Consider the following 22,455-nt stretch of genomic DNA (forward strand, 5'->3'; position numbering starts at 1 on the left):
TAAGTCTTGGATTTTAGGGATTTCCTTCAACTTTCAATATCTTGTGAACACCAAATTTGTTGCTGAAATCCAATTCAACAAAATTGTAATTTTTTGGGGGGGGGACCATAATTTTGTAGCATAGTTTCAGGAATATTTATAATTTCTCATATCTACCCCAAAATTTAATAGAACTGCTATCTGCTTTCAGTCCTGGCCCCAACCTAGTGGAATGAGCTCCCAGAAGAGCTGAGGGTCCTGTTGGAGCTCACACAGTTCCGCAGGGCCTGCAAGATGGAGCTCTTCCACCACGCCAGAGCAGAGAAGATCAGAGGGCCCCTCCTCAGTATAGCTGGAACATCAGGCTAACCACTTATTAACAGCCCACCCCACCCCCACGGCACTGGTTGGGGAACTCATTGAGCTGCTGGGAGGGGGTAGGAGGCTTAAGCTTTAGATTGTTTTCATCACTGGGGGATTGTAAGGGTGGATTTTAAATGGGGTTTTATTGTGAGACTTTTATTCCGTAACCCACCACGAGCCAGCTAGCCTGGGAGTGGTGAGAAATAAATTCAATCAATAAAATAAAAAAATAAATACACAACCTCCCTAAGGCAAAGACACCACATAGGATAAATCTGCTGATAAATATGTAGCATTCTTTTTGACATTAACCTTTTCGCACTAATGCCAACTCTCCCACTATCCATATTTGAAAAGATACTTCTAAATCACGTCCTTTTAATAGAAAGCTCGATCAAGGCACAGCTGACTGATGGCAAGTATGCAGGGTTTTGAAGGTAAGAGATGAACAGAGGTGGAATGACATTGACAAAGTCTGTTCTGTGATCTTGGACTTCCTTTGAGAAACATGGTCCTTTTTATGCTTTTGAACTTTTATGGACCATTCCTGCACCCAAAATAGCTTCTAGTCACAAGGATATTAAACTGGAATTTAGGGGGATTGTACTTCTTCAGCAATTACACTGGCATCCAATTCGTTTACTAGGCCAGTTCGAACACTTACAATGTACATCAAACAGTGCACAAAACAGAATTACAGGAATAGAAACCAATGCAGTAAAAAGCAGGATAATATATACAATAAACAGTCAATACATACCATTCTAGACTACAGTAGTTCTCCCTGTATAAAAGCTTAATTCCTGAAAAGCTTGTTCTCTAATGTAATACTGGACTCTGATCTACAACTTCTAATGCAAATATGGCTATTCACCTGAAATTGGCTTTAAAAATGTAACTACATATTACTACTGTTTTTACAATTTCTGGTGGTACAATTTCTTGCTTTTATTTTTATTGTTTGCTATTATTAAAATTGTTTAGTAGGGCTATTACACAATTCAGCATTTATTGTTTTGGTATTTTGAAATTTTTATCCTGCAGGCTACACTGCATTCTTTTGTATAATAGGCAGGATATAAATCTTCAACATAAAGGAATAAATATTAAAGTTAACAATCATAGCAGAATCCCTATAGAAGCTCCACTGAGACACATCAAAGTCCGACAGTGGCTGCCTGGCAAGCCTTAAGCTTCACCACCATCCCATCCTTTATGGTGATGCTAAGATGGGATGGCTGGGAACAGATTTCTGATTATGTGACTACCCAGTAACTGCTACTTGAAACATTAGAGATACTCAAATTGTCCCACCTTTATCTTTAGGATTGGCTGTGTTTCTAATGATTGAGCATATTCCCATGTTTTGCTTCAGTAAAAATAAAAAACAAACCTAATGGTTACATAATAAAACAAAATGAAAATAGGTTGTCTACAAACAACCCGTGACTGTTACAGTTTTAACACAATTCTGTCTCTGTAACATGTAACTGGTGGTGGGGGAAAGTACCATCAAGTCACAGCCAACTTAACAGTAACCCCATAAGGCTTTTAAGGTAAGAGATGTTCAGAAGTTGTTTGCAATTACTGTGCTTCTGTGAAGCAAGCCTGGGCATCCTTGTACAAACCAGGGATGACACTGCTTACCTTCCAAGATCTGATAAGATCTGGCTAACCTGGGTCATCCAGGCCAGGGTACATGTTAATTAGTCCTGAAATTTGTCTGGAATAAAACTATAGGGATTTTGTCTTCATGACCTGTTGAATAAACTGGCAGCATGGTAAAAGTTGGGTCATGTTTTGGCTCATGGAATATTTGAATGTTCAAAGCATTTCACATAAATTGTCTCTCTGATTCTCATAGCAATCCTTTGAGAAATGTCAATATTTACATCCATACTGTGGGTGGGAGGAGGGAATGATATGAAGAACCCAAAGTGAATTCATGGCTGAAATTATAATTAAAAACTGGCACTTCCCAGTTCACTGGAACCATAAAAACCCAACTGGTAACAGTTAGGACTTTCAAAGGTTGAATGGCTATGTTATTGTTAAAATTATATTATTTTTATTGTGCACATTAAAAAAAAACTTTAGGAATTAAAAACACACATTCAGCCCAAACCATCATGTGAACTAATAGGCCGATTTTGGTCCTTTTAAGGCCTTCTTCAAAGGTCTGGTTTTAACACGCATCAGTTCTTAACACATATAAAATATGTATAGCAGTAAATAAAAGCTCCAAAGTAAGCGCTGTTAATCAAAGATGTCTAGTTATCAGTCATTAGCTCACCTCCAAAGACTGCCCAGAATTTTCAGTGGTGTGTTTCCTTAGTAGTGCATGCAATACATTTTGGTTTTTGGTGGATTTTTGTTTTTTGCTTCCCAGTTCACACCTTTACTGCCTTACTAATCGGTTTTGTTACTTCCATATAGCCATAGACAATCACAGTCCAATATAAAGCAAACAGCTGGACCACAGAAGGCTATGGCATCCCTGGGAAATGCAGGACCCTAAGAAATAATCTTTGAAGTATTACATAATCCCTTTCAACAGCTCAGTGCTCCAGTTTTACCTCTTTGAATCCACTGCCTTGGGTCCTTTATTCTCCATCCAAGAGGTAATCCTCCTTTGTTTGTAAACTGGAAAAAAAATCACATCCATATGTCACTGATGTAAAGCACTTCAAAACATGTTAAAACCAAATGGGATACAATTACTAATGTTCTTTGAAACTGTATTCCCTGCAGACACCAAATGACCCTTCTGTTACTTAGCTCAAGGCAATTTTGCAAATATACAAAGAAAAAATCTTGGATTTGCTACAATATATACAACTCAATTGAGAGCTGTCAATCATATATCCTAACAACATATTTGGATGACATGGCATTAATTGACCAGGGTATTTACTCAAGATTACATATATTCTGGAAACTGCTGGAAGATCTGCCATCTGACCCCACCCCTAAACTAGTTGGGGGCAACTAGAACAGAAATGTCTGATAGAATATTTATGATATATGTTTTATACTTTAATGTTGTTTTATGTTGCTACCCGCCCTGAGCATTCAAGGAAGGGTGGACTATAAAATGTATTTATTTCCAAAGACTTCACGACTCTCTTCATGCATGTGATGAACTGAGGTGTTACACAAAGACGTTCACAACATAATAAAAATACCAGCATTTCATGTACTGTTTTTGTAACTGAAAGCTTAACCAATAAAACATTTTAATTTGCAAGCTCAAGGTGGGTCTTAGAATCATAGAGTTGGAAGGGACCTCTTGAGTTATCTAGTCCAAACCCCTGCACAACTCTATCACTCATCCACTGTGCCTGCCACCCCCTTGAACCTTCACAGAATCAGCCTGTCAGATGGCTATCCAGCCTCTGTTTAAAAGTTCCCAAAAATGGAGAACCCATCATCTCCTGAGGAAGCCTGTTCCACTGAGAAACTGTTCTAACTGTCAGGAACAGTTTAGATGGAATTTCTTTTGCATTAATTTCATCCCATTGGTTCTAGTCTGTCTCTCTGGGCCAAGAGAGAACTCTGCTCCGTCCTCTATATGGCAGCCTTTTAAATACTTAAAAATAGTTATCAGATCCACTCTCAGTCACCTCCTCTCCAGGACACACAGACCAAGCTCCCCCAACCTTTCCTCATATGTCTTGGTCTCCAAACCCCTCACCATCTTTGTTGCCCTTCTCTGGACATGGTCCAGTTTGTCTACATCCCTCTTCAATTGTGGGACCCAAAACTGAACACAGTACTCCAAATTAGGCCGAACCAGAACAGAGTAAAGCGGTACCATCATTTCCCGTGATCTGGACACGATACTCCGCTTGATGCAGCCCAAAATCCCATTTGCCTTCTTAGCCACCAAGTCACACTGCTGACTCATGTTCAATGTCTGGTCTACTAAGACTCCTAGATCCTTTTCATACATACTACTGCCAAGACAAACCTCCCTCATCCTATATTTTACCTATCTAAATGCAGAACTTTACATTTGTTCCTATTGAATTTCATTTTATTCACTTTATACCAGTTCTCGAGCCTACCAAGATCATCCTTGCCTGCTGTCTTTTTATTATACAAAATACAGAATGCTTTCACACTTTTTACCAGCATAAACCCAAATAATATCTACTATCTTATTAGAAAGAATACATTCTGCCCTCTTTAAACACATGTATGTTGTCACAGTTCCAGTAGCGTCACTGAGGGTTCATTAGTACAAGCAAATTCAGAATAACAAGCAGAGTTGCAACACCTCTCAAGTGGGTCAAATACTGGCTACTGGCCATCTATTATTTCCTGCTGGGCAATGCCAGATACTCCTCTCAACCAAAAATGTCCTTGTTGGGATTTCCTGTTAATTGCTATCTGGTGCCTTGCAAGGCAGAATTATCATCTCCTTTACCATTTACATGGAACCATTCAGTTACCACATCACACAGGTGTAATTTCCAGTTGCTACAGGAAGCCTGACCAAAAAATCAGCACCCATTTTGTCAGGCCGTCATCATTTCGGAACTACAGCCATCCACACAGCCCAGCCCGGCAGAGGCTTATACAGGCAGAAGCACCACTTTGCTCAAAGAGAGCTGTTTCCAAATAAGCACGCTTATGGCAACTATAAAGTCCAAAGAAGATTTTTATAGCAAGTATCCCGAGAAGCACCGCAGCCTTTAGGATTCAGGAAGGAGAGGCTTCTTTCACTTCAGCAGCTCCTCCTTCCCAAGCGACCGGGCTGTGCCACCGCAACAAAAGGCGGACTTTAAAAGAGGAGCTACACTCCCACTTCCCCACCTCCACACGAGACCAGCAAGCCCCCCACGGTGCTATTTTTTGCACGGACCTTTGTTCCCCACCGTGACTGCGGGGCTGCCTTTGCTGCTGCTTCGGGGCCCCCGCTCCCTGCTGTTGGGGGGAGGAGGAAAAAGAGGAGGAGGAGGGGAAGACGGCTGCTGCTGCTGCCGCTGTGTCACTTTCCTATCCCAGGAAGGGGGCTGTCCTTCCTCCGGGTTCCTGCTGCTGGCTGCGGTGGTGGCAGTGGCGGAGGGAGCGGAAAGGGGGTCCAACCGGATTCTTTTCCTGAGGCTGTCACACTCAGGCCCCGCACTCATGCTTGTGAGCAGCCCCGCCCGCCCGCACGCCCTTCCTCCCGCCTTCTGTGTCCTTCTTTACCTCAGACCCCCCCTCCCTCCCTCCCCGCCCCAATTATCTAGAGGGAGGAGGCAGAAACGGGACCCGCAGGCAGGCAAGGGGCGGCCCAGAGGAGCGGGAGAGCCCGGCGACTTCGCCTCCGCATCCTCCTCGGCCGCGCGACGCAACACAGACGCGGCCCCAACTTTTTCCCGCCCGGGGACCGTGCGCGCGCCCGCCTCCCTCTCTCCCCCCCCCCCCCTCAGGCGGAGGCACCTCGCAGCGTCCCACCCCCTTCCCAGGCAGCCGCAGGGCCGGCCTCCGCGCGCCCTCCCACCGCCTTCCGCTTCCGTTTCCCCGCCGAGCCGTAAAGCAGCACCGGCGGCGTCGCAAAGCGGAAGGAGCCCTGGCGCGGTTTCACCTTGCGGCCGCGTGAGGGGCGGGTGTCGCTTGACGGCAGCCTCGGCCCGGCGGAGCGGGGAGGAAGACGGAGGTCGCCCGCGGGCGGAGGAGCGGGCAGGGCGGACGAGGGGCTCCCCCCTCCCTCAGAGGGGGCCGCCATGGAGGGGGGCGTTGCGGCCAGCGGGAACTCTAAAGGCTCCGGCCTCGGAAGCCTCTTCGGCGTCGGGGGCGTCGGCGGCCCGGGCTATTCCCACGCGGACCTGGCTGGAGTTCCCCGTGAGTGGCGCTGAGGCTGGCTAGGATTCTCTGCGGGTGCGAGGACGACGCGGGGGGAGAGGGGTTAAATTAAAAGGGGAAGGTGGAAGTAGGCCTGCCAACGCCCAGTTGGGCCCTGGAGATCTCCCGGAATTGCAATTGGCTTCCGAGCGTAGTAGCACCCTGGAGGCCAGACGACCCTTCGTCTGGCACGAAACCTTCTGCTACTTGAAACATTAAGGAGAAATCCCGAGATCCCCGTTTCTTCTGAGCAGGAAGCTCATGCCCTGAAACTCTTGTTGGCCTCTAAAATGCCACTGGACTCGAATTTTGCTCTTCTCTTGTTGTGCCACAGTTACCTTCTGAAACCGATCTGCAGGCTGCAGAGATTAGTTCCCTTGGAAGAAATGGCTGCTGTAAAGAGTGGGCTATCTGGCTCTCTCCTCTTTCCAGGAATATTTTAAGCTGAGAACTAAAAGGATAGAGGCAAAGGGGCCTTGGCATGAGGAATGGGCCTTCCGCGTGCCTTTTCAAGGTCACTTGACTCCCCTTTTGAAGCTGCTCAGTCGTTTGTTGCCCCTGTTGAGTGAGCATTAAGGGTGTGAGGTTTAAAGCGACCGTTTTTTACCTTTGGCCATGGCTCAGTGAATTTCTGCACTGGTGATTGGCTCACTTCACATCATAAAGAGCAAGACGCTGATTATAAGCATCACTAGTAATATATATGGGTAGCTCAATGCTTACAGTATTTTTATTTTAAAAACTTAGGTCTTCTGATGAAGTAAGAGGCCTTCCAGCTAGAGAGGCCTGGGTTAGAATTTGTGGCTGTATGTTACATGGTAATTAAGATAGAATAAATGTCTGAAGAGTGGTAATTAATTTGAATAATTCACTTTTCTATTTGCTTGTTCTTGTCTGTTTTCTAATAGAGATTATAGGTGCAAATTATTCCCTTTTTTCCCTTTCAGTGACTGGAATGAGCCCTCTGTCTCCATATTTAAATGTGGACCCCAGATACCTTATACAGGTAAAATATACCTGCCGGTTCAGTTGTACTAAATTCCAGATGTTGTTGACAGGTATTAATTTGTATGTAGAGGTTTTATATGCTGTGATCTTGGAGCTGTGATGGATCTGTGGAAAAGCTAACTCAAAAAATGGAAGAACAAAATGTGCAAAGTTTGCATGCACATGAAAGCCCACACCTTGAATAAAACTTTGTTGGTCTTAAAGGTGCCTTTGGATTCACATTTTGTTCTGTTACTTCAGACCAACATGCCTACCCCCCTGAATCCAAAAATGGAAATTTCATATTGTTAATTATTTAAAAAGAGACTGAAAGTGGGGTCTGAGTTCATAATGTCTTTATATAAACCTGCAGTATGGTTTTGTATAGTTCTGGTGGCTTCACCTTAAGAGGGGTATTACAGAAGCAAAGCAAATGATTGAATTTTCCCTGTAAAAAAAGTCTTAACATCTTTGCCATGATGTAGCACACTTCGAAGGAACTGCACAAGATTCCAGCATAAGGGAGGGTTGTCTCTGGAGCCCAGACAGGCAGTTTGTACTTGAAAGTGCCTCTTATGCTTTCTTAAGCCCTTTCCAGGATAGCACTTAAAGATCCACCACCATGCATGGTCCCATATCTTCAGCAACAGCCTTTGGCACTCTCCACTGGAAGTTAAACACAAGTAGGGAGACAGGTGTGTTCTGAAGCTAACTATGCCCCTAGCTTGACGATGTAGAAACCACTGATTCTGATTTGTTTCTAAATGCCAGTGGTAGTCAGCTGTCTGTGTCGGTACCATGTCTGTGACAGTGTTACACTACTGGGAGATCAAAGTACTGTCCATTTTACCTGTCTGTCACTGTCTCTGTTCTGGAGGCATCTGACACCCAGTATGGGGCAATACTGTGCTTCTCTGAGAGTGTGCTGAGCAGCCAACATCCTGCTCAGTGCTAGTCTGGGAGCATACACTCATGGGCAGCATGTAGCAGTTTATATATATATAAACATATATATATACACACACACACACACATACACCAGGGGCTAAGTCCATTGCATTCAGGAATACAATGGGTGCTAGATTGGGGGGGGGGGTAGGGTGGGAGAACCTTTTAATGGTAAATGCCAATGTAGGGTAAATGGATATGAAATGTTGGTGATAAAGCTGAATGGCTTTATATGCAACTATACACTACGAGGTTTTTTTCTCTTTTAGGACACAGATGAATTTATTTTACCCACTGGAGCTAGCAAAACTAGGGGAAGATTTGAGCTGGCATTCTTTACCATTGGAGGATGTTGCATGACAGGTATAGGGCCTTATTTACTGTTACATAGACTGATACTGTTAGAAGTATTACAACTTATATATATGTAATGATTGTGTCAAAGATGGAATTGTCAGATGCAGTGTATATGATTTGGACCTAGTTTGCAGGAAGGGATTGTTTAAGCCGGCATTCCCCAACTGGTCCATGGATCAGTTGGTACCGGGCTGCGGCTCCTCGTTCTCCTCCCTGGCTGCTGCCTTGGGGGCTGCCCTGCCACTCTGCCACCAGCTCACCTTTGGTGCTCTCTGGTGGCCACCATGGTTAGGGCTCCCCCTCGGTGTGGCACTGCACAGCTGCTGCTGGCAGTGCCCCCCAGTGGGCGCTGGGAAGACGGGACACTGGCGGGAAAGCAAGCAGAGCAGGGGCTCGGGCAGAAGCAATGTCTCTCGGCAAAAGACTACACAGACTGAAAAGGGTGGGGGACCTCTGCTCTGGGAAGTCTTCTGTCTCTTCCCCCACCTTGCCTGCTTTATTTAAAGTAGTATTCCTTTCTCTCCTTTTGGTAGCTTAACTATTTAAATCTCTTCCCCCCTCCCCCGTTTGAATTATTTCCAGGCATAATCATTATACAGTAATTAAGTGTCTTCGCAGCTAAGCATGAATAGTGAACCATTCACTTCATAATTTGGGAACAGGCAATTAACTATTGCTTGTCCCTAAATTCCAGTGGTAGTCAGCTGTCTGCCACATTACTATGTCAGTAACAGTGTTACACTGCTGGAAGAGTAAGATACTGTCTATTTTACTGTCTGTCATTGTCCCCGTTCTGGAGATAGTGGATAACAGCATGTGGGCAGTATTGTGCTTCTCTGAGAGTGTGCTGAACAGCTGACATCCTGTTTAGCACTAGAAGGGAAGCATACAAATGTGCAGTACCTAAAGACTTACGGTATGGATTCATTGCTAAAAATTCATGTTGTCATTAGCACCCAGTTTTACAACACACAAATGCCACTGAAGATTTGATAGCCTCTGAGATTTCTAATTGGTGTAAGGAGAACAAAGTACAGAGAAGTGAATATGCAAATGGGGAGGAGGACCATGAACCAGAATGCAATTAGCTGAAGCCTCTCATCTGCTCTGCCTGTGGAATTTCATTGGCATTTCTCTGTTATAACAAATGTAACGACACAGTTACACCTGCTTCTGTAGAAACTGAAAAGCTGAGATTCTTACAGTATTTTTTTCTGTAGGTGTTCTGTTTGTGCTCACAGTAATCTTACCATTTGTAGTGTTTAGTTCCCCACTCACTATGGCTACTAAATCCTTGATATTCCGGCTTTAACAGGAGCTGCATTTGGTGCACTGAATGGCTTGCGGCTGGGTTTGAAGGAAACACAAAGCATGGCTTGGTCCAAACCTAGAAATGTACAGTAAGTGCATTCAAACAAATACCCTGTACTGTTTGCTCATCAGTATCTTCTCCTTTTTGACTTATTTTTGGTAATATTGAAAATTCTCCTTAATGGTTCCGTGTTTTTCAAATATTTAGCCTATTAGTTCAGTACCTTTGAAATATTTAGCTTTGTATTGCTGGATTCCCTTGTATACTTGCTTGCAGGGAGTGTCCAAGTATGATTATGAAATTGATTCTGGCAAAAAATTGTACTGTTTGACTGCAGGTCTTGTTTGACAAATTAAAGATTTTGTGTGGGTACAGTAACCAACATGAAGTCCTCTCAGCCAGCAGGTGGCAGCAGAATGGTATGTAATCCCTGCCATATTTTGCTGCCTCTAGCAGGGAAGATATCTTGGAAGTCATGTGATTCAGTCGGTCGATTTTAATTTTTTCATTCTGAACTGGAAACTGAGTTTTCTGTACATCTGTATCTCAGATGATCTAAAAATAAAACAGTGATGATACTTTTAGAAGTTGAATAAAAAGTGTTTTATAATTCAACTATTACAATTCTTAATAATGGTTTTCTTGAAACTAGGCAAGCTGGAACAAAGCGTAAGACTCCATCATTCCTGGAGTATACTCTCAGATTAAATGCACCTCTCTAAGAACAATTATTGCCCATAAACTTGAGAAAATGGGTTTCAGAAAATGACAGATTCATCATAATATCTCACAACAAGGAATACGCCTGCTACTAGAACAAGAACCACCCTCTGCAGTATACACTGAGAATTGTCTGTTCTATAGTATTTTGTTGTTGTTAGGTGCAAAGTCGTGTCCGATCCATCGTGACCCCATGGACAATGATCCTCCAGGCCTTCCTGTCCTCTACCATTCCCCAGAGTCCATTTAAGTTTGCACCGACTGCTTCAGTGACTCCATCCAGCTACCTCATTCTCTGTCCCCTTCTTCTTTTGCCCTCGATCGCTCCCAGCATTAGGCTCTTAAGAGGTGGCCAAAGTATTTGAGTTTCATCTTCAGGATCTTGCCTTCTGAGGAGCAGTCAGGGCTGATCTCCTCTAGGACTGACCGTTTTTTTTGCCTTGCAGTCCAAGGGACTCTCAAGAGTCTTCTCCAGCACCAGAGTTCAGAAGCTTCAATTCTTTGACGCTCGGCCTTCCTTATGGTCCAAATTTCACAGCCATACATTGCAACTGGGAAGACCATAGCCCTGACTAGATTTTTGTTGGCAGGGTGATGTCTCTGCTTTTTAGGATGTTGTCTAGATTTGCCATAGCTTTCCTCCCTAGGAGCAAGCGTCTTTTAATTTCTTTGCTGCAGTCCCCATCAGCAGTGATCTTGGAGCCCAGGGAAATAAAATCTGTCACTACCTCCGTTTCTTCCCCATCTATTTGCCAGGAATTGAGAGGGCCGGATGCCATGATCTTCGTTTTCTTGATGTTGAGTTTCAAGCCAACTTTTGCACTCTCCTCCTTCACTCGCATCAAGAGGCTCTTTAGTTCCTCTTCGCTTTTTGCCATTAGAGTGCTATCATCTGCATATCTGAGGTTGTTGCTATTTCTCCCTGCAATCTTGATCCCAATTTGTGACTCATCTAACCCCGCCTTTCTCATGATGTGCTCCGCATACAGGTTAAATAGGGAAGGCTACAGCCTTGCCGAACTCCTTTCTCTATTTTGAACCAATCGGTGATTCCATGCCCGGTTCTCACTGTTGCTTCTTGACCTGCATATAGGTTTCTCAAGAGGCAAATAAGATGCTCTGGTATTCCCATCTCTTTAAGAACTTGCCACAATTTGTTGTGCTCCACACAATCAAAGACTCAATGAAGCAGAAGTAGATGTTCTTCTGGAACTCCCTAGCTTTCTCCATGATCCAGCGTATGTTGGCAATTTAATCTCTAGTTCCTCTGCCTCTTCGAAATCCTGCCTGTACTTCTGGAAGTTCTCAGTCCACATATTGTTGGAACATAGCTTGTAGGATTTTGAGCATAACTTTGCTAGCATGAGAAATGATTCTATAGTATACATAAGGAATTATCTTTAACGCTGGCGATTGTCATATAGGGGAAAAAATTAATGCTGCATCTTTTTGCTTTTTTGCTCATTCCAAAAGGAGAAATATATTTTTTCAAGTTTATCTCCTATTTTTTCTATTGGAAGAAATTTAAAAGTTTAAGGACTTTTTTTGTACTGTATGTTTTAAGTGTGAAAAACTGTTTCCTTAAGAAGCATTTGTTTTCATATTGTTTCCCTATCATTTTTGAAATTGCTGAAAAAAAAACCTTGGGGTGGGTAGAGGGGAATAATGACAAACATTGTTTTGTGTGCTAAGTGAAACATCTTCATGATGCTAGAATGGGTAGGTTCAATAGCTGTTCCTATACATATGAGCTTGTAAAACTGGAACAATATCTTTTTTTTTCTCTCTCCTTGTGTGAACTCTGCAACCTCAAGCGTATAGCCATCCTTCCTGTGAGCCAAAGACACCTGCATGTCTTTTTGGATCTAACTTCTTATTCCTAAATGCCAGTGGTAGTCAGCTGTCCATGACACTACCATGTCTGTGACAGTGTTACGCAACTGGGAGATGAAAGTACTGTCCATTTTAGCTGTTTGTCACTGGCTCTGTTCTGGAGGCATCTGACAGCAGTGCGGGCGCAGTATTGTGCTTCTCTGAGAGTGCGCTGAGTAGCCAACACACTTCTCAGTGCTAGTCTGAAAGCATACACACAAGTATAGCATGTAATGGTGTTTGTCCATGTACAATATTTGACTTATTTTCATAAATACAATATTCTTTAATTTGTGGAAAATCTGTGTAGCGCTTGTATAGCGCTGTTGATAATGTGCCCAGAAGTCAGTTAACATGAGTACAAATAGCCCATTGATTTATGCATTTTTCATGTCTAGCACTTAAGGGTAGACTATTTATTAACTCTGTATAATAAATAGGCTTTCTCAACCAGGTTTCGTGAAACCCTATGGTTTCTTGATGGCCCTGGAAAGGTTTCCTGAATGGGTAGATGTTAATTTATTAATATATTTTTTAAATTTGTTTAACATTTACCTGGTGATATGACCATATATGGTCATGTTGACCTGCCCCTTCCCCCAATGGCCAATGATGGGCCTGGAGGGGAGGGGCCACAGGTGAGCATGTACAGCCATATTCTGCGCCATCACACCAGTTCTGGTGTTTCTTGAAGCCTGAAGTATGTTTTAGTTATTTCACAATGGTAAAACAGTTCAGAAAGGCTGATGTATAAAGTGGTCAATGAAAACGAACTCTCCGTGCCCTTACTCCAGCTAATGACTCTTAAGAGATAAAAGCCTACCTCGTGTAAATCAGTGGATTGTGGACCTTAGAACTCTATCAGTATTTGAACACATGGCAATTATGCATGTCTTTAGACATTTGGAAACTCTCTATAGCTTATAGAGCTATTTGCTAACTGCAGCATAGCAGATCCTGGGGCCAGCTTCTCCTACAGCACAGTTTAAATAAATTGATTTTTCACAGTTCTACACAAATCCACAGTTCTGGATTTGGGTTGCATATCTCTTTGGATTGTGACAGTGAATTATCACCAGTTAGCTTAATGCAGAAGGCAGTAGCTGGGGGGAAATTAAGGGAGTAGTTCCTGTACTTTCAAATCCAGTTCTTCCACTATAAAGCTAGCATAGAGGGCTTGTAGAGATCAGCAGCTAAGAGAGTACCTGGGCTTCTATAGAAATAAGTTCATTCAAACATCACTTTTATCATTTGTTGCATTATGAAATACAAAAACAAAAGGTGCTATGGTAGAAGGTCTTAAATGACACAGTTGTATGTGGTGCCTTCAGATCTTCCAATTGCGCATTCATATTTTCTACTTCATATTATTTGCAGGATTTTAAACATGGTGACAAGACAAGGGGCATTATGGGCCAATACTCTTGGATCTCTAGGTAAGTCATTTAGTAATCTGTTTTGGAGTCTAGACATACGTAGAGAGAGTTTCAACATCACCAAGCATCACTAAGCTTAATTTTTCCATGAATCTGGAAGTCTGAAAAATTTAAGATGGAAGTTCCATCTAGTAGTTTTTGACTGCCCCATGGGCTGCATTACAGACCATAAAATGTCTTGAAGACCTGAAAACTTCACTCTCTCTCCAAGCCTTTTAAATGAGATTCAGAGGCCTGAAAGATCATTACTTGCTAGAGAGGACTCCTTTTTTTAAAGGTTTCTGGAGAGACTTTGGGAGGAGTTGTCCATACCACAGTTATCAAGAGCACCTCACACAGGAAATATTGCCACTTGAGCTCAAAGGTCCCCAAAGTTCAAGATTCCAGTGTTCCAAGTGACATATTAACAGATGCTTTGCAGCTGTGTTTGTTTTCTTGAGTGACCTTTCCATGTTTGTTCTAGTCCTTTACCCTGACCTGTCTTTAGTGGCAAGTTTGCAGACTGCTAGAGAACTTAATGCAGTTTGGTGAAAGGCACATTGGAAATCTGGTGCTTTGTGGGGAAAGAGGCACCCTGATAAAAAGACACACTCAGCCTTCGCTTTACAGTTTCAGTACAAAATGGAGTGTTTTAAAAAACAAGATTTAATAGTTTTAAAATAGTGGGCTGTTTTGTATTTCTCAGCACCTTTAAAATAGCAGTATAAATTACTTGAAATTTTGTATGTTCATTTTTACCTATCATATCAGCTCCAACGATGACTTTTCTGAATCCCTGTTTAAACCCCATTTCATCTTGGAAGGATAAGCATTTGGTTACTGAAAAGCAGATCCTTTCTTTATGCATGTGCTGGTGCTGGATCACTTTTAGCGTGTTCCACTGAATTCCTCACCTCTGTTACCATTTTTGCCTTTGCTCTCCTTATCTTCTCACAGCTGGTAACAAACCACACCCCTTTACACAGTTCCCCAGTCTCCATTTGTCTATCTTAACAGCTGTGGAAATTTCCCGCTTGGCTACAGCACATAGAATTCCTTTTTTTTCCCCTCCATCAGCTGTTTTTTGTCTTTAAAGGGGCCTATTTATCATTTTTTCAAAAATAATTGATAGCAAGAGGGAGCTTCACAGGAGCTCTGATCACTTCTGCTGTGATGCCTTTGGAAAGATTTGCCTTGTCTAAGAACTGTGCTGCACAACAATGCACACGTGGGTTTAGGCCTTAGCAATGTCATAGTGCTGCATCCTTACTGTAGAATAGAATCACTGAGCTGAATTGTGCTGTAAAGAAGCCAAGATTGTAATTGGTGAGCATCAGAATGTCCAATGTTTTTTGTTTTTTAAACATTTTGGAAAGAATGAGCAACGGACCCTCTATGTCAAAATGCTTTTGAATTACTCTTCAGTTTTAAAAGAGGTTTGCCATGTAGCACATGAGGCTTCATTGCATCCTTCCTTTAAGAGGCCAGAATTACAGTAGCTTCATATCCTGAACTACTTGCTAGCCTAATTTAGCCTTGCAAATAAAATCCTAGATCCCTGTCCTCTCATAGCCACCTTAGTTGTTTTTAGACATCAAGGGGAGGGGTGGGGGGTATTGACTCTTGCCCAGTCAGCACAGTTTTTGTTCTCCATAGGCAACTAGCAGAGTGGTTCCCTTAGGAAGGAGATAATTTGAGAGCATAATTGTACTGGGTTCATTAGCCCAAATTATACTTATTATGGTATATTGCATTTTGTTGGACTGGCAATGTGACTTCTATTCCAGCATTGCTGTATAGCGCATTTGGAGTTGTCATAGAGAAAACACGAGGTGCAGAAGATGATCTGAACACCGTGGCTGCTGGGACCATGACAGGAATGCTGTATAAATGCACAGGTATGTCAGAAAAGACCTCCTTCCTCTTGGCTTTAAGAGGAACAGTTGCTCGTATAGCTAATGTAGGGCTTCCCTTTAGTGTGGTTCCTTCTGGGGACCCAGGGTAGGCTGTGCATGACACCGGTGGTCTTCCAACAGCATTGACTCCAGATTGGAGACTGGATCAAGTTCAAGGTTTTGGTACTAAGCTTCAGTTCCTTATATTAGCGGTCCCCAACCTTTCTCAGGTCAGGGACCGCCTCCGGAGTGAGGGAAGAGCCAACGGCCCGGGTGCTGCGAAAACGCACACACGCAGTTGCCACACATGCATGTTTTCGCCACTAGGGGGTGCTAACGCGCGTGCGCGTTTGCGTCACCGCCATGCCGGCGGCTGTGCCTGCCTCTTCCCTTTCTTCTTGCTGCCGGTGGGGGGAGGCAGGCATGGCTGCCGGCGGCCCGGTACCGTGGCCTTTGCGGTCCGCCACCAGGCCGCGGACCGGGGGTTGATGACCCCTGCCTTAAATGATCTGGGGCTGGCATATCTATGAGACCGTCTTTTCCACCACGCCTTCCAAGGGCCATTAAGATCATCTGACCCAAAGCTGCTCAGGATCCCTGGTTCAGAGGAAGTGAAACTGGCCTCAAGCAGAGCCATAGTCTTTTCAGCCTCGGTCCTGTTCTGGTGGGATGCTCTGCCAAGAGAAATCAGGGACCTTAAGCGGTTGAACTATAGCTGCGGATTAAAACAAATGCATATGCAAATTTTTGAAAGTGAAATGCATTTAAGGCATTGCACACCTTTAGGTTCCATACCTTGGAGGCCCAGTACAAAGATTTCTGCAGGAGGCTTTCAAGGGGAATGCAATCTCAACCTACCCACCCCTCCCAAAATAACCACTGATGGCCTGGAGGGGGTGGAAAGGTGAGGGTCCCCGGGTAGGTGTGTGCACAGCTATGCTTCCCAGTTGTATTCTGCATGATTGCACAACTTCTTGGGTTTCTTGAAGCCTAAAGAATGTGTCAGGGGTTTCTTAATGGTGAAAAAGTTGAGAAAGACTGTAGCAGAAGAACAGATGAATGTGTTTCTTGATACGCAAACATTGACACTGAAAATATTAAGATCAGTCAAGAAAGCATGAACACTTGAGTACAGATTGTAGTCCAGGATTTGCTTAAGCTTTTACAGCTAATATACTTGCCTGAACTTCTACCCAGTACACCTGAATATTATCCAGATCCATCTTAGTCAAGCTTGTTATCACAAGCAGTAAATCCATTTGTTCAGTTCATTTAAGGATTTGTTAGCTTTCAAGATTCTAAATGGCAGGTCGATTTTACTGGACATTATTTGTGACAGTCACTGCTGCAGTTCATATCCCAAGCCAAGTGCTATTAGAATGATTAATCACAGTTGTAGCTGGACATTGTTTTGAGATTAGAGATCCCTTAGCAACAAATTACTTGAGAAGAATCACACAACCTCAAGCGTGCCTGAAGTGCATAGATTCACGGAAAGGAAAATGCATCCCAATATTGGAAGGTGCTTCTGAGGAAAGTTAGCTCCTGCCTACTGAAAACCAGCTATCTGCCTTTAGAAACTGTATTAATTTTAGCTCTGTTATTAGGGACTGAAATCTGCTTAGAGTCCCTGGCCCCAGAGAGATAAAGCTGGCCCTGGCTTTTCAGCCTTGGTCCTGGCCAGGTGGAACACTCCTGTTCCACCTAAAGAGATCTGCCTTCTGGGATCTTACACAACTCTGGAAAACAGCTGTTCAAGCCTATGGTTCTAAGTTAGGTGATGATTTCATGAGATGCAGCCTCCCCATCCCTCCAAACTCTGACAATTCTCACAAGAAGACAATAACAGAAGGTAGTTTTTAATGTAGGACTGCTTTAATGTTTATGAAGTGTTGGTTATTAACTGCCCTGAACTAACAAGGATGAAGCGGTATACAAATAAAATATTTCTATTACTGCTTGCTGTAAATAGTCCATACTATGTCATCTTGCGTCATTTAACATGCCATGTGAAAATTTAGGCCTTGCTTCAGTTCTGTTTTTTTATTTCTCTTCTACAACCTTAATCCTGTTGATTGCATTTACTCACTTGGTACAATATGCCTCATGTCTGAGTGAGAAACACAGACCATAAATAATGTAAATAAACAAATATTGGTTACAAGTTGGAGGCACAATGTGCCTTGGGAAAAGATTAAAATATGGTTTGGTCTAAGTATTATGGTCAGACATTGGGCAAGTCAGTTGTTGGTTGTGTATTGTTAAGCTATTAACTTTATTTAGAACATTGACAGATGCTAAAGAAACATGATACTAGTGCTAATTGCGAAGCCAGCAAAGAAATGTGCAGTTTTTAAAAAATTGATTATTGTAACTTTGAAGAACATTGGGCAATGTTTTTATAAATGTGAACAATTCATTGGATAGTGGTTCTGTTCAGCTTTTATCCTGGAGCCCCAAGGTCAGCTTGTGCTTGACATCAGCTGTTTTTAAAAGATTGTTTTTGAAGGGGAGTTGAAAACATAAGACACACTGCCTTTACCCAAATGGTGTCATCTTGGTTTCATAAAATATTTGAGTGCGGTCAAATGGTGGTCCAAGAGGCCACCCTTCATGAATATTCAAGGAGTCCCTCACATGATGCAGCAGATCTCTTCCCTTCCATTGGCTAGTAAGAGACAGTGAATTTAACACAGCTCAAAAGTACCTGTTAGGGCATGTTCAGTCTTCAGCCCTGAGTAAATTCTTTTGCCTTATATGCCTTATAGGTTTTGAAAGATGGGGAGTTTTAACCATGTTGCTGTTTTGGGAGTGAATTCCATCCAAAATGCAACAGACCAAAGAACCTTTCCCTGGGAATAGATCCAGTAAACAAAATGGGACTGATTTCCAAGTTGATCAATTTGGGATTGTTCCTAAAATGTGGGGACTTTTCCTATAAGCGTAGCTTTGCTGACTGAAGAAAGCATAGTGGATTCTTCTTTCATTGCAGTCCCCTGACTACGCACATTCCACAGCTTCAGAAAGTATAGTTCTGAGGTCAAAGACAGCAAGGGGTGGGGCAGGCAAATGTGTAGAAAATTTGTATCTGAAACATGATACGTGCCTGTTTTATCACCAAAAACTTGTGGAGTCAGGGAAGTGAGCACTTCTGCAGGTATAATTGATATGGAGTGGGTTATACCTGTGTTGAAAAAGCATCTAGGCTTGATTCTTCTTTTTGGATTTTTGTAGAGCTTTCTTAAATTTAAGGGTTGAACCATATAATTAAATGTGCTACAAAATAGCTTATGGTATTTCAGTGGATGGCAGGCAGAACCCTACCCCTATGAAAAGCATAGGTGTGAGACTTCATGCGTCTTACGAATCATCACATAGTTGGGGGGGGGGAATGTTTTCCTTGGCTGGCAATCAAGGACATCTTTACCTACAAAAAACAACCTTAACAAGAAAAACAATCCTGTATCCTTGGGTTATGAGCTGGGTGGTATAATGTTGCCGCTGCTTGGATTGGTTGGGTTAGGTTGGGTTGTTCAGCTTTTTTAGAAGATTTTATTGTATTAGGGGGTTTTACTGTGACCCCCCACAAGCCTTGTGGGAGTAGCTGGCTATAAGTCATAATAATAATTATAATCATAATAATCTTCTGAAATCATCACCATCAGCAGTTGATTTGAGTGAGAGGTTGGGTCTGTTTTGGAGACTAAGACCTGATCCTAGAACCAGTGTCTTCCATGATGGAAATTAGTTGTTATTTCTCTTTGCTGCCTACCTGTTAAGACTTAAGTAAAACATTAGGAGACCTGGGTTTCTTACACCCTGCTTTTCAGTACCCAAGAGAGTCCCAAAGCGGCATACAAACACCTTTCCCTTCCTTGATTGTTGAATCTTATAACTTGCTGGTCTTTGGCCATATAATAAATATCTATCACTTTTCCCACAGCACACTCCCTACGAGGTGGGTGGGGCTGAGAGAGCGCTAAGCTAACTGCTCTAGAACAGCTCTGAGAGAACTGTGACTGACCCAAGGTCACCCAGCTGGTTGCATGTGGAGGAGGGGGGAATCAGATCCGGTTCTTCAGATTGGAGGCCACAACTCTTCAATCACTATGCCACACATGTCCTGACAGCTACTAGAGTGACTTTCTTAGAATCCAGGGGAGGTTAGAGGTTAAAGGGAGTACTGGAGGAGTGGGTGGCCAAAGGCTGAATGAACTGTAACCTCCATTTGCAAACCCTGTCTACTCTGGAATGTCACTAGATTTGGGACCACAGTGGGGACAGCTGGGCCTTTTGGCAGTGCTTGCTAATTTCTCCACAGCCTCTGGTGAGCTGCTGGACTCAGTGGGTGCTAAGGTCCCATTTCTTCTAGGGTGCCAAGAATCATGGGCCAGCCTGGTTGGGTAGATTTCTGGTGGGTCAGCATCCTGAAAAGGTTAGACAAGTCTAAGTTGTACATGATTGGCAAGCTCTCTACAAGTTTCACTTTAAGATATTTCAGCCTGCCAGCGTAAGCGGTTTCCTAGTATGTCTCAGTGTGTGTCACAGGGTGATAATGACAGGCACTTGTTTTGTGAGAGTTGCTGAAGTCCGGCTCACTATCCAAGGCTAGCAGGATTCTGATTGCAGGGGAGGAGGCATACTTTGCCCTATCATTTGATAAACAGAACTGGAAAGATGGAGTTTTGAATACGTTTAAGCTACACACTCCCAAACATCCTTGAACTATCAACTCTGCTTTGTTGCCAAATGCAGCTACTTGTTCCTGAATTTTGTAGAAGAGACTTAAATGGGTATTATAGAATCATAGAATCATAGAATTGGAAGGGACCTCATGGGTCATCTAGTCCAACCCCCTGCACTATGCAGGACAATTAGTACTTATTCCACCAGTCTCCTTCAGGGTCAGTTGGGTATTGGGCTACAGAATTTCACACCAGGAAAAACATTGACAGACAAGGGGGATATTGGTCAGGGGAAGGCAGTCAATTTCCGCTAATCTCAACTTTTAATAGTATCTGTAATGCTGCAAGACTTGACCCGAGCAATGTTTGGGGTCACTTGGGGATTCCATTTAATCTGTTTTGAAAAGGTTATTTGAAACATTGTTGCCCATCTTTTACAATTGCTTGATCTTAAGTGAGTTCAAAATTAGCTGATTACATTTCATTTTAATCATGGCATGGTTAGGACAGCTCTCCCATTGCAAATAGATCTTACCAGCTGCAGAAAGAATCTTCTTAATATTGGGCATTAAAAATAGTCCCAGTATGAACAAAAGTTTAAAAAACTGCCCGAGCAAATTCTGCTGGTGCATTTGTTCCTATGTTTTGCTTTTGTGTAGACTGAAGTGTTAACAAAAGCTGAACTGAAAGCATGGCTTGCATCCAGTATATATGTAAAATGATACCAGAACTATTATGTATGCTAAGCAGAACCCATACAAAAGCAAGATACTTCTGTTACTGCCACAAAACTAGTGAGACAGCAATTTAATAAAGAACTGCACTGTTTATAGGAAATATTCAGAAAAAGATTAGCTGTTAGCAGCCTGCACGTCCTGTCTTATATTTCTGTCCTTTATCTGTGTGGAATCCATACTGCCCAAGGTTCCCTTCTCTCCTGTTTTCCTCTTTAAACCCAATTGTCCCCTTTAATGGGAATGGGATTTTAATAGGAATGGGATTTCTGGAAAGCAACAAATCCAGTCAAAGATGTATGTTTTAACATTAATAAAATAGGATCCTTCTGAACATACCATTGTCTGATTTCTCTTATCCTTGCACAAGTATGGTGTGGTGAAGTGCACAGAAATGTTCTAGTTTTTCTTTTTATACATTGGATTTACGGAAGCTCCAATAGTGCAGTGTCTAAGAAAACGATCCTTGACTGGAATTTCTTTTCATTTACTTCCCCTTTATTCTCCCTGCAGGTGGACTACGTGGGATAGCCAGAGGTGGCATTGCAGGACTGACACTCACCAGCCTCTATGCTCTCTATAACAACTGGGAGCACATGAAGGGTTCCTTGCAGAGGCAGTCCCTCTGAAGTGGAGCTGGGAACTCAAGATCCTCCTGTCCAGTGAAATCAGACTTGTGTCCCTTCTGTGTATAGCATGGCGTGGAACGGACATGGAAAGACTGCAGAATCTCACTGTGACGCCATTACCATGACTAGCGCCTTCCTTTGAGCTGATAGACTGCAACAGTTGTCCTTGAAGGAGGAAATGTAGCTGTCAGATTCAAGGTTTTGTCTCCACAGCATGTTCACTTTTGTTTGGGCCAGAGTTACTGCATTAACTTGGGTCACATAAAACCATCAATTCAGTGCTATCAGGTTTCCATGTGGTAGTATCAGTGCTGTATTTGAATAAAGTATGGTGTCCTTGAAGATATTTTCCCACTTCTCTAAAGCCTTGTTCAGTAACAGATAAGTCTTTCAAGGTCAGACTATACTTCTCCTAGGTCATCTGCATTCTCCACCTTTCTTTAGCTGTTACTAAAGAAACTGCTTTTTTCCTGTTCCATCAGGTATCAAGTTCAGCTTATCCAGCTCTTAATTTTGGAGCTACAATTATGACTTATGTATCACTGGAAAAGTACAAAGTCCTCCCAAAGAGGATTCACCAAAAATTTTAGTACGATCTACCTCGGTATATAATGCTGATTGTCCTTCACAAAGATCATGAGACTGATTTTTCTTCAGCAACATATATGTATATTTCTTAATGGGGTTCAGTATAGCCTTTAGTTGGAGGGGGGGTTGGGTAAAATTT

General features: G+C 42.9%; 2 protein-coding genes and 3 non-coding genes across 5 annotated transcripts in view; 4 read left to right on the forward strand and 1 right to left on the reverse strand.

Annotated features, from left to right (window-relative positions):
* The window catches only part of PARG (poly(ADP-ribose) glycohydrolase), a 91,655-nt gene extending 85,904 nt beyond the window's left edge, over positions 1-5,751 (reverse strand). The window contains exons 1-2 of the mRNA XM_077350570.1: positions 5,210-5,751; positions 2,919-2,985 (exon numbers count right to left, since the gene is read on the reverse strand). Of these exons, the coding sequence (XP_077206685.1) occupies positions 2,919-2,985; positions 5,210-5,477 (335 nt within the window). The 5' untranslated portion in view covers positions 5,478-5,751. The remainder of the gene's footprint in view (positions 1-2,918; positions 2,986-5,209) is intronic.
* Positions 5,752-5,884: 133 nt separating this feature from the next.
* TIMM23B (translocase of inner mitochondrial membrane 23 homolog B) lies at positions 5,885-22,070 on the forward strand. The gene is made up of 7 exons (XM_077350576.1): positions 5,885-6,174; positions 7,122-7,180; positions 8,379-8,472; positions 9,782-9,866; positions 13,748-13,806; positions 15,573-15,683; positions 21,613-22,070. Exons 1-7 carry the CDS (start codon positions 6,057-6,059, stop codon positions 21,726-21,728), a joined length of 642 nt encoding a protein of 213 aa, XP_077206691.1. The 5' UTR covers positions 5,885-6,056; the 3' UTR covers positions 21,729-22,070.
* LOC143844109 (small nucleolar RNA SNORA74) lies at positions 7,928-8,132 on the forward strand. The gene has a single exon (XR_013233810.1). It is a non-coding gene; the product is annotated as a small nucleolar RNA SNORA74 (small nucleolar RNA).
* Positions 9,156-9,359, forward strand: LOC143844110 (small nucleolar RNA SNORA74). Its single transcript, XR_013233811.1, has one exon. It is a non-coding gene; the product is annotated as a small nucleolar RNA SNORA74 (small nucleolar RNA).
* Positions 12,384-12,588, forward strand: LOC143844111 (small nucleolar RNA SNORA74). Its single transcript, XR_013233812.1, has one exon. It is a non-coding gene; the product is annotated as a small nucleolar RNA SNORA74 (small nucleolar RNA).
* Positions 22,071-22,455: the final 385 nt, after the last annotated feature.

This window comes from Paroedura picta, chromosome 8, assembly GCF_049243985.1.
Source record: "Paroedura picta isolate Pp20150507F chromosome 8, Ppicta_v3.0, whole genome shotgun sequence".
Classification (NCBI taxonomy): Eukaryota; Metazoa; Chordata; class Lepidosauria; order Squamata; family Gekkonidae; genus Paroedura; species Paroedura picta.

Coding starts and splice junctions, on each gene's coding strand:
- TIMM23B (XM_077350576.1), top strand. CDS start 6,057: ATGGAGGGGGGCGTTGCGGCCAGCGGGAACTCTAAAGGCTCCGGCCTC. Junction 8,473..9,781: donor TGGAGGATGTTGCATGACAG/GTATAGGGCCTT, acceptor CGGCTTTAACAG/GAGCTGCATTTGGTGCACTG. Junction 15,684..21,612: donor AATGCTGTATAAATGCACAG/GTATGTCAGAAA, acceptor TTCTCCCTGCAG/GTGGACTACGTGGGATAGCC.